Source organism: Anguilla anguilla, chromosome 2 (assembly GCF_013347855.1).
Source record: "Anguilla anguilla isolate fAngAng1 chromosome 2, fAngAng1.pri, whole genome shotgun sequence".
NCBI lineage: Eukaryota > Metazoa > Chordata > Actinopteri > Anguilliformes > Anguillidae > Anguilla > Anguilla anguilla.
This window is the reverse complement of record NC_049202.1, coordinates 76417613-76431735: the sequence shown is the minus strand read 5'-3', so window position 1 is coordinate 76431735 and position 14123 is coordinate 76417613. Positions and strand designations below refer to the sequence as shown.

The window sequence follows — 14123 nt, the reverse complement described above, 5'->3', positions numbered from 1 at the left end:
GAAAGCTTTGAGTTTTCTTTTTGGATGAGAACGCCAGTGTGCCAGTAGGGCAGTAATACTTTCCCTGAATGCTTTGAGTTTTCTTTTTGGATGAGAATGTCAGTGTGCCAGTAGGGCAGTAATACTTGCTCTGAATGCTTTGAGTTTTCTTTTTGGATGAGAACGCCAGTGTGCCAGTAGGGCAGTAATACTTGCTCTGAATGCTTTGAGTTTTCTTTTTGGATGAGAACGCCAGTGTGCCAGTAGGGCAGTAATACTTGCCCTGAGTGCTTTGAGTTTTCTTTTTTGATGAGAACGCCAGTGTGCCAGTAGGGCAGTAATAGTTGCTCCGAATGCTTTGAGTTTTCTTTTTGGATGAGAACGCCAGTGTGCCAGTAGGGCAGTAATACTTGCTCCGAATGCTTTGCCTCACTTTGTCTCACTGTTCCTATCAGGTGGATGAGCACCTGCGGTTCATGATTCTGATGGATGGAGTACACCCTGAAATGGACACCTGCATAATTGTGGAATATAAAGGTACCAACTCTATTTGATCTGAATTGTAGTGGAAGGGTCAGGGAGTTGGGTTAAGCTATCTTAATTCGATCTGAATTGTAGTGAAATGGTCAGAGAGTTGGGTTCAACCATCTTATTTTGATCTGAATTGTAGTGAAATGGTCATGGAGTTGGGTTAAACTGTCTTAATTTAATCTTAATTGCAGTGAAATGGTCATGGAGTTGGGTTAAAACATCTTATTTTGATCTAAATTGCAGTGAAATGGTCATGGAGTTGCGTTAAACTGTCTTAATTTAATCTGAATTGTAGTGAAATGGTCATGGAGTTGGGTTAAACTGTCTTAATTTAATCTGAATTGCAGTGAAATGCCCATAGAGTTGGGTTAAACCATCTTAATTTAATCCGAATTGCAATGAAATGGTCATGGAGTTGGGCTAGAAAAGCTTCTATTCATAGATGAAAATATGTACCTTTAACTGCTTTAACAAGGTTATGCAACATTATGTTAGGGGCACTTAGCAGAGTGTTCTTTCTGTAAGGGAACTAAATGAACATGGGAGGTTACACATTTGGCAGTATGTTCGGACTATGGGCAGCCCATACACTACGATAAGGCACTAAGCAAAGAGATATACACCCGAAATAGATCATCTTTGTAATTTTCCACAAATGAAAAGACAGTCTGTCAAATTCTTCCACATCCCCCCATTTCAGGGCGTCATAGTATTTGGGACAAATAGCGTCACAGGTGTTTCTGATTAGTCAGGTGTGTTCAATCGCTTCCTTTGAACAGGTATAAGAGAGCTTTCAGTATCTAGTTTTCATTCTGGACTTCTGATTGGCTTTGGAGTCTGTTATTAGTGTTTATCAACATGAGGATCAGAGTTGTGCCAAGGAAAGTCAAGAAAGCCATTATGAGGCTGATAAATAAGAAAAAAATGTCAGAGACAAAGGCCAAACATTAGGCTAACAAAAATCAACTGTTTGGAATATTATTAAGAAGAAAGAGAGCACTGGTGAGCTCAGTAATCACAAAGAGCCTTGGTAGGGGGCTTGTACAACCACCTTTCTTCTGTGTTTCCATCTCAATGACTAGATGAGCTTCAGCATTCACTCAGAAGTGTCACAGAGCAATTGTTGCACCACTTCACTGCATGGAAAGTTACATCTCCTACTTGGGATGTTTTTTAAGAAAATGTAATTTCTCAGTTCTGCATTCAGCTGCAGTGACTGTGTACTTTGTTCTGCTTGGTTGGTCATTGTTGTCCTTGAAATTCAGGAATATATGGATGGCTTTCCATCACGTCAAAGGCTACATGTTTGTCGATTGAGCAACTCTGCTCAGTATCAAAACAATCAAGTTTCTGACAGTTCAAACAAGCGCATGCAAAGGACACAAGTGGCCTGCTGGCAGCTACGCAGTTATGAATTCTCTGGTCCAGGACAAAATATATTGGGAGGGTACTGAAACCATCTGTGCTCACCGAAAGGCTGGACCATATAACAATATCACCATCAGCAGGAGAAATAATAATGGCTGTCCCTCCCCCTCTCCTTCCATTTCTGTTTGCGTGAGGGAAATTATCATGAGGAGTGTAGGAGCCCCAATCAGTACAGACATACCATTAGAATGCAGCCATTTTTCAGTCAGAAACATAATCTAGTCACTATCATAAGTAATCATGGATTTAGACTGCTGTGATTGGGGGGCAGACAGATTTTGGTGGTCAACTTTTTATTCAAGGTACTCACATTTTACACGTTTATTCAAGTGTGTCATACAGTTTACAGGCCTACATACATTCCACCATATCCCTTATATATAAGAGCACAGTGTGGCATATGCTTCTTTATAAGAGCCACAGTGTCACATATCTTTTATGTATAAGAGCCACAGTGTCACATATCCCTTATTTATGAGAGCCACAGTGTCACATATCCCTTATATATAAGAGCCAGTGTCACATATCCCTTATATATAAGAGCTAGTGTCACATATCCCTTATATATGAGACAGTGTCACATATCCCTTATATATAAGAGCCACAGTGTCACATATCCCTTATATATAAGAGCTAGTGTCACATATCCCTTATATATAAGAGCCACAGTGTCACATATCCCTTATTTATAAGAGCCACAGTGTCACATATCCCTTATATATAAGAGCCACAGTGTCACATATCCCTTATATATAAGAGCCAGTGTCACATATCCCTTATATATAAGAGCCACAGTGTCACATATCCCTTATATATAAGAGCCAGTGTCACATATCCCTTATATATAAGAGCCAGTGTCACATATCCCTTATATATAAGAGCCACAGTGTCACATATCCCTTATATATAAGAGCCAGTGTCACATATCCCTTATATATAAGAGCCAGTGTCACATATCCCTTATATATAAGAGCCACAGTGTCACATATCCCTTATATATAAGAGCTAGTGTCACATATCCCTTATTTATAAGAGCCACAGTGTCACATATCCCTTATATATAAGAGCCACAGTGTGGCATATCCCTATATATAAGAGCCACAGTGTTGTTTGTAGGTTCCTGTCACACTCTAGGTCTTACCTGCAAAATAAAGAATTGATTTTCCATATTATGCTTTCTTCCAATAATGCCCATACACTAATAATGAACATAAAATATGTCTAATGTACCTAATATTCCAATTTGCACTAATTATGGGACTGTAAACTATGGTGTTGTTTTCTAAATGCTTTTCGTGTTTTTGCTATATTAATAATACTTATGGAAAAAATCCAGGCCACGTGATCCTGAACACAGTGGACTGCACACAGCCCAACGGAGGACATCTGCCCAGGAACGTGGACTTAATGATGAGCGACTTTGCAGGAGGAGCCTCTGGGTTTCCCATGACTTTTACTGGAGGCAAATACACAGGTCAGCCTTTCCTGTCAATCACTCTCATTACTATGCATGAAACATGCCCTGATGTAGGTGAACATCGAGTAGCTAACCATGTACCGGATGAAATGCACTCCTGAACTGAAACAATCACCTCAAAAACAAAGAATTTATACTACTAGACAATAAGCTACTGAGCAATAAACTACCAAAGTAGGACAGAGCACAATATAATATAACCATAACTTCAGTAATGTTGCCTTTGGGAAAATACACAGTCTTCTATTTGAATCACTCTTCATGCAAGATTATGAAAAAACATGCTCCTAGAAATTATTATTCTGGCTATGATAATAATTGGCTGGCTGTCTCTACACGTATATTTTTGTAAAAGTTTGTGAAATTGTTCTCACAGAAAAATGGAAGGAGGATTTCATAAAGAACGAAAGGAAGAAGCTACTGAATTACAAAGCGCAGTTAGTGAAGTCTTTGCAGCCCAAGATCTACTGCCCTTTCGCTGGATACTTCGTGGAAGCGCATCCCTCAGACAGGTATTTTCATTTCTGTTGAAAAAGGTTTTTTATTCTGCTTAAATAAAGGTTAAATAAAATATGACAATCCACCCTGTTAAATCCACTCAAGAAATGTAATGTGATGATAACTAGTTTTATATGCCACGAGGACTGTTAGCTAGTGGTCCAGGGGAAAAATGTGGCATAACTATAGTTATGTTCAGCTTAAGAAAATAAAATAAAAAAACATGGATGATACGTCTTACTCAAACATTGTTTTATAGTGCATGGGCTGCATATATATTTTTAAAAATCTGGAAGACAGGAAGAAGTACTTATGGAAATGCAAAAGATGACCTGTTTTGTACTGAAATCATCTTGAGGTTAATGTACAAATTATCATTAAAGTTTAAATTCCTCATATTTACAATATATTGCAGTATACTCCATCTCTGTAAGGGAAGTCATTTTGGGGAAATCATAAAGTCAGACCAAATAAACAAATAAATAAATAAATAGGTCAAAACACACCAACTGAGAATTTTAATTTTAGGCAATTGGAAATTATTTTTGGTTATTAAATTTGGCTAGTGGTATGTTTGAATATTGCTAGCCAGGTAGCTAGCTACTGGGATATTTTGTGTCCAAGCATATCAATAGACTCTTGAATATCCATAGACTGTCCTGCTTCATTGAAATGACATTTTAAACATTTACCACACAGCAAAACACTATAAATCAAGATAATCATTCCAAAGTTTTTCCAATTATTCATTGCTGACAGCCAGTCAACCCTTCGGTAGGAAAAACAGGAGTGCATGCATCAGCTGATACCATTAAAGCAAGCAAGAGTGAGTTTAATAACCTTTACTAAAAACTTGTCGGTTAAGTACATTACATTACAGGCATTTAGCAGACGCTCTTTATCCAGAGCGACTTACACAACTTTTTACATAGCATTTTTACATTGTATCCATTTATACAGCTGGATATATACTGAAGCAATGCAGGTTAAGTACCTTGCTCAAGGGTACAACGGCAGTGTCCTTACCCGGGAATCGAACCTGTGACCTTTCGGTTACAAGCCCAGTTCCTTACCCACTGTGCTACACTCCGTCCTCCAGTAACCAGTTAATTTATGTTGTGCTGTGTTGAAGCACACCAAAAGCTAGCAAAGGCTAGACACTGGCATGTCCAGGACTTGAGATATGAAATCCCTAGTGCATATGGGTTAAAAACCCAAGGTATATTTCCCTGCGGTAAAATTAACATATGGAACTGAATCAGTAAATTGTTTAATTAAGCTCCTTATTAAGCACCTGAATTCTGTGAATGTTGCTAATGCTCTTGTACCTTTACAAAGTTACATCAAGGACACAAATGTGAAAAACTGTGCGGAAGACCTGAATGCACTCATCTCAAAGCAAGCAGACAGTATCACCACCTGGACGCCCAAACCTGGCGCAGTTTTGGACCTGGGCCTGACCTTGAGAGACCCCTCTGACAGGTGTGTTTATGTACATCATTTCATTTCAGGCAGTCAGCTACTTCATGAAAATCATTAGTTGATTTTGAAGATTAATTAATTTAGAATTCAGACGTTTGCATTATTTCTGTGGAGGACATAGTTTTGCATTAATTGGTTCCTGGGGGAATAAATTCAACTGAAGGATGGCCTCTTGGGTACTTCACATGACCTTATTGATCCTTGATGATCGTATAATCTTATTGATCCCTAATGCTCACACAATCTTATTGACCCCTAATGCTCACACAATCTTATTGATCTCTAATGCTCACACAATTTTATTGATCCCTAATGCTCACACAATCTTATTGATCCCTAATGCTCACACAATTTTACTGATCTCTAATACTCACACAATTTTATTGATCCCTAATGCTCACACAATCTTATTGATCTCTAATGCTCACACAATTTTATTGATCCCTAATGCTCACACAATCTTATTGATCCATAATTCTCACACAATCTTAGTTGTACTTGATGATTATAACATGAACAAGAAGGTGTAATATCTTGTAATAACTGATGAATCATGTAGCATCCGGCCTGCTGGAGAAGGTCTTGTCTTGTCTTGTCATGCTGGCTGGTGGAAAGAGCACACGCACCTGGATTGCATTAATATAGCAGCCCAGGGGCTTAAAGGTGTGGTTCTCTACACAGTACAAGCTTCTATCTGCATGTTTGTCTGACCACAAAAACAAAGTAAACTACAGCTGAAAAGCCATTGGAGCTGGTCAGGTGAAAAGTTGTAGCTTAGTTTTACTTTCATTTCTCTTTCCTTGTTTTAGTTTATTGCTTTTTCTCGGAATCTGTGAGGGGGGAGGGTGAGGGTGTTTGTTTATTTGTTTTTGTGTTGGTGTGGGTGCACGTTGTCAATGTGGGTGCATCCAATCTCTTACTGACCTTACTCATCTTTGAGGACATTACAACCTGTTCAATGCTCTTTCAAAGAGCTAGGAGCTAGGAGGCTGCTGCGAAATTCTTGAGCAAACAAACATGAGTGCATCATTTGCGGAAGTATTTCTTCAGAATGTGTGGCATGTAATGAATGACCAGTCGATCCACCAGCCGTCATCTGCCACGTCTGTAATTAAGGCAGCTTCAAACTGCCTCAAGAAAAAAAAGGACGTTCCAATTGCCTTATACATGTCTCCTCCATTCCTCAGTCCCCACGTCCTTTCCTTGCTTCCTTTCCTTGCGTTCTCTGATGGGTGGAGCTAGGGGCAAGGGTGGGTGGAGCTAGGGGCAAGGGTGGGTGGAGCTAGGGGCAAGGAAAGAAGGCAAGGAGATCATCCGATGACGACAATGCATGATTCCAAACATCAGTTTCATATATTTTTTACCCGTTTGGCCTTCCATACCAGGAAAGGAGAAAATTCAATTCAATAAAAAAAAACTCCCAATGAGGAGAAAACCCTCAAACGGCAGTGAGGCAAAAACTCCCCACTGGGAAGAAATCTCGAGAGGAACCCAGCTATGAGACAAGCGAAGGAGAAAAAATAAATGTTTGGAAGGCACCCACAGCTTCTGGGCGAACGATCCACAAACATGGGCCTTCTCCTCCCCCACAGGGGGCAGCAGCAGCTTATTTGCAGGAACCCAATTTTCACACATAAGTAAACAGGACCTTGACTTAAAATGGGGCAGGTTCCAAAAGGATTATTCTTGAGGCACAATGTAAATTTATTCCAAAAGTAAGTTTAAGAAGCAGCTGCCAGTGGATGAACAAAGCCATACGAGAAAGTGTGAGAAAAAAAATTCTATAAGATATATAAAAATGACAGCACTGAGAGTAATAAGGCTGAATATTGTAGTATGTGTGCTAAGGTTAAAAAAAAAAACTATGGGAAGATATGAGGCTCTTTGAAAGGCAAATTGCCTAACATGCAAAAAGTAATCCTAAACGTTTCTTTCAATGCTGTAGTAGGAAATGAAAAGTCAAAGAGGATATCAGGCACACAGGAATGAAAAAGGAACATTGCTTTCTTTGAATAAAGATATTGCTGATGCCTTAAATAGTTATTTTGTTGAGAATTTTACTAGACAAGAGCTTACTACATTACATTACATTATAGGCATTTAGCAGACGCTCTTATCCAGAGCGACGTACAACAAGTGCATAGGTTTCATGATGTAGAGGCGCAAAAGAAACACTAGAGTGAAGTAAGGATCGTAGTGCCAGAAGTGACCACATCGATCAGGACTCCAACCCTGTAGAGTAAGCTTGTTCAGCAAGCAAGAATCCTACCAAGTACAAACTAGCACTGGAATCACACCTAATCATACAAAAACAATCCTGCCAGATACACTAACATAATCAAATTATCCTAGCTAGGTACAGTGAGCTGAACTATAGGCTAGGGAGGGGTGGGGAGAGGTGCAGCCTGAAGAGATGAGTCTTCAGTCTGCGTTTGAAAGTGGTGAGATTCTCTGCTGTTCTGACCGTCACGGGGAGGTCATTCCACCAGCGAGGGGCCAGGACAGACAGCAGACGGGAGCGGGAAGTGCAGACGCGAAGAGGGAGAGGTGCCAAGCGTCCAGAGGTGGCAGAATGGAGAGGTCTGGCTGGTGTGTAGGGTCTGATGATCCTCTGAATGTACCCTGGTGCTGCTTACTAATAGATTGGAATGCATATTCAGTACTCAGAATGTCTTAGTAGATATTGAGATGGAGGATAAAGAAGAACTGGATGAATTTCTTAAACTAAAGACAAATAAGGCAGCAGGTCCTGATGGCATATAACTAAGGGTACTCAAACTTTTTTATTAAAGGTCCACTTATGAATTTTATTCAAGGTTAATGGTCCGGAACAATGACAGAAAATGCACTGACATAAATGAACATCCATAACATATACACACATTCAGTAGTACAGTATGGTGGCTTGAACTAGTGGGAGAAATGGCATTGCCTGTAGCCAATGCCTTGAACCTCGGCACAAAAGGTGTGTGATTGCCAGGCGGAGGCACTGACGCAAGTGTTCATTCGTCAAACTGCTTCGATTCATAGTGGCGTTTCACATTACCACTCTTTATGATGGCCACGGTTTCTGTGCAAATCAAGCACATTGGTTTGGTGCTGGACTGTGGGAGAGTAAATGCATATTTCTCTGTCCATCCCTCTTTGAATTCTCAGTTCTCTTGATCAACTTTCCTTTGCTTTGCGAACTTTGAGAACAACATGCTGCTAGCATTCGCAATAACGTCCGCAGTTCCCTGACTGACAGTGACAACTCGTTGTCACAGCAATGACGCTATGCTTTGTGTGATTGTGGAAAAACTCCCCCGCCCCTCCCCCTCCATAATGCTCCCAATGTTTTGTATGGAGACGTCTCAAAACACACTGCAGGCACTTTCGCAAGGCTCTCACAAAACCGTACGAAAGATATTAGTCTTTATATTTACGTTTTGATATATTTCGTTTTGATAGAATCTTTCAGTGATATCGGATGGTGGTGGGGTACCGACTGACTCACGCAGTGACACCTCATCAGAATCACTGCCGAGTTGATCACACCAGTGCACGGAAATCAGAGAACGCATTGGGTGCATTTTTGACTTTTGATATTGGACCAGAGTTCCAAAAAGCATTTGATAAGGTACCACATGAGAGACTTATTGGTTTGGAATCGACTACAGTAATCCAAGAAGGTTGAAACAAAATCCATAAGTGGGCGGAGACGTGGTAAATTAAATTTTATATAGCCAAATGTAAAGTTCTGCATGTGGGAAATAAAGGCATTAGGTAGGATTACATTATGGGAGGAAAATTGGAAAGTGCTCAATTTGCAAAAGGCTTGTGAGTAATGGTTGCTCAAAGACTTTCAGGTTCTAGGTACTGTGATATAGCATTAAAAAAGACCAACAGGATGCTGGGATATATAGCCAAAAGCGTATAAATCAAAGGAAATTATGCATATCTTATACAATACATTTGTTAGACCACACTTGGAGTATTGTTTGCAGTTCAACAGTTCAACAACCAAATTGATTCCTGGTATGACAGATAAAAATCTATGAGTAAAGACTTAAGAAACTTAATCTCTTCAAACTCATTAAAAGCAGATTTAGGAGATTAACAAAGTGAACAACAAAAGATTTAGGTTGAGTTTTGTTTGTAGAACAAAGGAATATAAATGGAATTTAGTAAGAGTTAAATTCCGTACAGATATTAGGAAGAATTTTTACTACAGAGAGTAGTCAATGTGTGGAATACCTACCAGGTCACGCAGTAGAGGCGGAAACTCTGTGGATTTTCAAGATTAGGCTTGATACAGTGTTAGATACTCTCTAGTCTGTAGGTAATCAGAGCACTAATTTTGTCAAGAAAATGGTGAGCATTTTTGGGCTGAATGGCCTGTTCTGATCATTATGTTATGTTATGTTATGTTATGTTATGTTATGTTATGTTATGTTATGTTATGTTATGTTGTATGCATGCATGCAAACACACACACCTCATGAACACACCACAATCAGCCCCACAACCAACCACATTACATGATCATGTGATTTTATTGGTCCTTGATGACTACTTGATGATGTATTGGGCCCTTAGTGATCATGTCAGATTATTGGTACTTTGACCATGTGATCTTATGCATCCCAGATCAGTCTTATTGGTCCTTGATGATCACATGATCTTTCTGTTATCAGGGCAGCTATTACCAACCCACCTCCTGGTACGCAGATCATGAAGAACAGCTGGAAGTTTGATCAGTACGTGAACGAGCTCAATGCTGCTATTGATGAAGAGATATTCCAGCACAAAGGCTGGGTTCAGTTCTACTACAACTGGGCAGGGTTCAAGGACTACAATCTTGTTGTGCAGGTAAAAAATAATTTTTTTAGTTCTAGTCATTGTTAACAGTAACAATGACTCTCTCTCTGCCTATCAACATTCCATATCCCAGTTTAGCACATAGTGTGACAATAACTTTCTCTACCTCAACATCTCAAAAACTAAAGAACTGCTCATTAGCCCCCCCCAAAACACTGGTCCAACCCCCCAGCCTCACCATCAAAGGAGAGAAGGTAGAGGTGGTGGAGTGTTTCAGATACCTTGGCATTACACTAGACAATAACCTCAGCTTCAGCCAGCACACCATGGACATTTACAAACGTTGTCAACAGAGACTTACAGCCATCCGTAAACTAAGACACCTGTCTGTCCAACCCCAGCTCCTTCTCCTCCTGTACCGTAGTATTATTGAGCCAGTTCTTCTGCATGGTGCCATCTGTTTTCTCCACATGCTTACAGTCACCAATAAGAATAAACTCATAAAGATAACTAATTTAGCCAGCAAACTCATTGGTATTCCCACCCCCAACTTATCCGATTGCGTCACCTCATTCCTGATTCGCAAAGAACTCACAATCACACATGACCCAGACCACCCACTCCACCAGCACTTCACCCCCCTTCCTTCTGGTTGTAGGTATAGACTACCCATGTGCAGAAAGGCCTGTTTTAGCAGGAGCCATCCAGTCTGTGGCGTGTAGAGAGTGTCAGTCCATGCCTTTGTCTCTGTTGTGTGACGCCCTGTAATTAAGTGTTCCTGTAAAACCTGTATTTTGTATAATTCTGTATGTCTTACCTGTTTGTGTTATGTATGCACCTATTGTGAAAAAGAATTTCCTCCTTGAGGACAAAATAAACTATCTATCTATGATTTGGAGAATGGTAAATGGACTGCATTTATATAGCGCTTTTATCCAAAGCGCTTTACAATTGATGCCTCTCATTCGTCAGAGCAGTTAGGGGTTAGGTGTCTTGCTCAAGGACACTTCGATACGCCCAGGGCGGGGTTTGAACCGGCAACCCTCCCGACTGCCAGACAATCGGTCTTACCTCCCGAGCTATGTCGCCCTGTGCAGTGCATCTTTTTTCACAATAATTAGCCATTTCTTAGTGGTCTATTTTTTATTTCTCCTGAATGTATAATTTGTTGTGAAACATTCCCATTAAAATTTGCTGTGGATGAATGAGAAGTTGATTTAACATACCTCAATTGCAGTTTAATGCTTGCATAGAAATGTTAAAATTCACATTTGCCTGCTGTTTTTTAAATTTTTTTATTTTTTATTGTTGCCTTCTGTAAAGCACTTTGAGATCATCTCTGTATGATGAAAAGCGCTATATAAATAAAATGTATTATTTTTATTAATGTTAGTAAACAGAATATTCAAAATCCATCTCAAGTCCAAAGTTACATTAATCCATGAAAAAATGTGCCTCCAGGTTATTGAAACCGATGATGATTTCAATCCTATCCCTAATGGCTACAACTACTTTGTGGACTTCCTGGACCTGTCCTTCCCCCGACAGAGACCGAAAGATCGTCCCTTTGAGGAGGTAGGCCTGTCCATGTGATGGAGTGATGATCAACATTCACACTTCTCCCACATTGTCTGCCCATTCGAAACAGAGAAGGGAGATGCACAGATTAAAATGCTTCCAGATAATGAACAGAGTCAGTGTGATGTGCACAGGTTAAAATGCTTCCAGATAAAGAACAGAGTCGGTGTGATGTGCACAGGTTAAAATGCTTCCAGATAAAGAACAGAGTCAGTGTGATGTGCACAGGTTAAAATTATGTGCTGTTATGCCTTGGGTTGCTTCCAGATAAAGAACAGAGTCTGTGTGGTGTGCACAGGTTAAAATGCTGTGCTGTTATGTCTTGGGCTGCTTCCAGATAAAGAACAGAGTCGGTGTCATACGGTACGTGGTGAGGCATGGCTTGCTGTGGGATAACCTCTACATCGGCTTTCAGAACAGGCTCAGCAGAGATCCAGATGTTTACCACCACCGGTAAGCACCTTCTATTTTCCTCCCTGATTGTACTGTAAGAGATGCATGTGAGTTTTTATTTGAAATCACACCGATCTTGAGATATAATATACACCTAATTCCCATTATAAGTCATTATAAGCACCTGAATACGCACACCTGAGAAAGCACACACTGGAATAAGCACACACCTGAATAAGAACACACCTGAATAAGCACACCTGAATAAGCACACACCTGAATAAGCACACTCGTGAATGAGAACACACCTGAATAAGCACACTCCTGAATAAGAACACACCTGAATAAGCACACTCCTGAATAAGCGCACACCTGAATAAGCACACTCCTGAATAAGCACGCACCTGAATAAGCACACTCCTGAATAAGAATACACCTGAATAAGCACACTCCTGAATAAGAATACACCTGAATAAGCACACTCCTGAATAAGCGCACACCTGAATAAGCACACTCCTGAATAAGCACGCACCTGAATAAGCACACTCCTGAATAAGAATACACCTGAATAAGCACACTCCTGAATAAGCACACACCTGAATTAGCACACAGCTGGTCAGTAATACATGGCTTGCTTGAGTGCAGGCTGGATTAAAACTTGACAGGTTTATTGGTGACTGATGCAGAATGTACTTATTCTTCCTGAGAATAGCTAACTTGCTTCCACCTGATTTTCTGTTTTCCGCGAGTTTAGGTTCTGGAACCACTTCCAAACAAACCTGCCTTTAACGGGTCCAGACTGGGACCTTTTTCTCCAGGAGGTGCAAGACGAGGAGACTGACATGCAGACTACAGGAAGCAATGGCTGCAACTTATCTTAGATGACTTTACACATCACTCAGATGCATGTAGACAGAACCTGAGATAGGAACACACTAGGAATGGGTGTCATACTGAGAATCGTACAATGAAGATATTTTAATTTAAATCTTTTTTAGTAATATTTATGCTAATTGCACTAGTTATTTTCCCCGTAAATCATTATGCTGCAATCAATATTAATCTAAGTGAATAACCATAACCATAATCATCAAACAAAGCATTAGACCATTTTTTCTACATTGACTTTTCAAACTGTAGCCTACATCTACTTGTCAGTTAACTACTGTTTTCATTCTCTATTGCAAAATGATTTTTTACTTGTCCTTGTACTTGACTACTGTTGTTAGTGCACCTCTCTCAGATAGGTTGTGCCCTGATAACTTGAGGATTCAGATTATTTGCACTCGTGGAGCTGTCTCACGGTTGACTGTAATGCATCAATATTTGCTGTGATGTGATTCTCTGATATACGCAGCATATGAATCACTGCCACACCCTCTTCTCCCCCGTCCCCCCCACCTGGCACAGCCTTGTCTCCCCCCCCCCCCCCCACCTGGCACAGCCTTGTCTCCCCCCCCCCCCCACCTGCCACAGCCTCGTCACCCCCCCCCCCCCCCCCACCTGGCACAGCCTCGTCTCCCCCCCCCCCACCTGTCACAGCCTCGTCTCCCCCCTCCACCTGCCACAGCCTCGTCTCCCCCCCCCACCTGCCACAGCCTCGTCTCCCCCCCCCACCTGCCACAGCCTCGTCCCCCCCCCCGACCTGCCACAGCCTCGTCTCCCCCCCCCCACCTGCCACAGCCTCGTCTCCCCCACCCCGCCACAGCCTCGTCTCCCCCCCCCCGCCACAGCCTCGTCTCCCCCCCCACCCCCACCTGCCACAGCCTCGTCTCCCCCCCCCCACCTGCCACAGCCTCGTCTCTCCCCCCCCCCCCCACCTGCCACAGCCTCGTCTCCCCCCCCCCCCTTCCCCACCTGGCACAGCCTCGTCTCACCCCCCCCCCCCCCACCTGGCACAACCTCGTCTCCCCCCCCCCCCCACCTGCCACAGCCTTGTCTCCCCCCCCACCCCCAC

General features: G+C 41.5%; 1 protein-coding gene across 2 annotated transcripts in view; it reads left to right on the top strand.

Annotated features, from left to right (window-relative positions):
• Positions 1–13551, top strand: part of LOC118221926 (cytidine monophosphate-N-acetylneuraminic acid hydroxylase-like) — a 38834-nt gene extending 25283 nt beyond the window's left edge. For both annotated transcript variants that reach the window (XM_035407366.1, XM_035407367.1), the window contains 8 exons: positions 435–516; positions 3275–3412; positions 3792–3927; positions 5252–5395; positions 10072–10246; positions 11657–11770; positions 12111–12226; positions 12921–13551. In XM_035407366.1, coding sequence (XP_035263257.1) covers positions 435–516; positions 3275–3412; positions 3792–3927; positions 5252–5395; positions 10072–10246; positions 11657–11770; positions 12111–12226; positions 12921–13047 — 1032 coding nt within the window. In that variant the 3' untranslated portion in view covers positions 13048–13551. The remainder of the gene's footprint in view (positions 1–434; positions 517–3274; positions 3413–3791; positions 3928–5251; positions 5396–10071; positions 10247–11656; positions 11771–12110; positions 12227–12920) is intronic.
• The last annotated feature ends 572 nt before the right edge of the window (positions 13552–14123 follow it).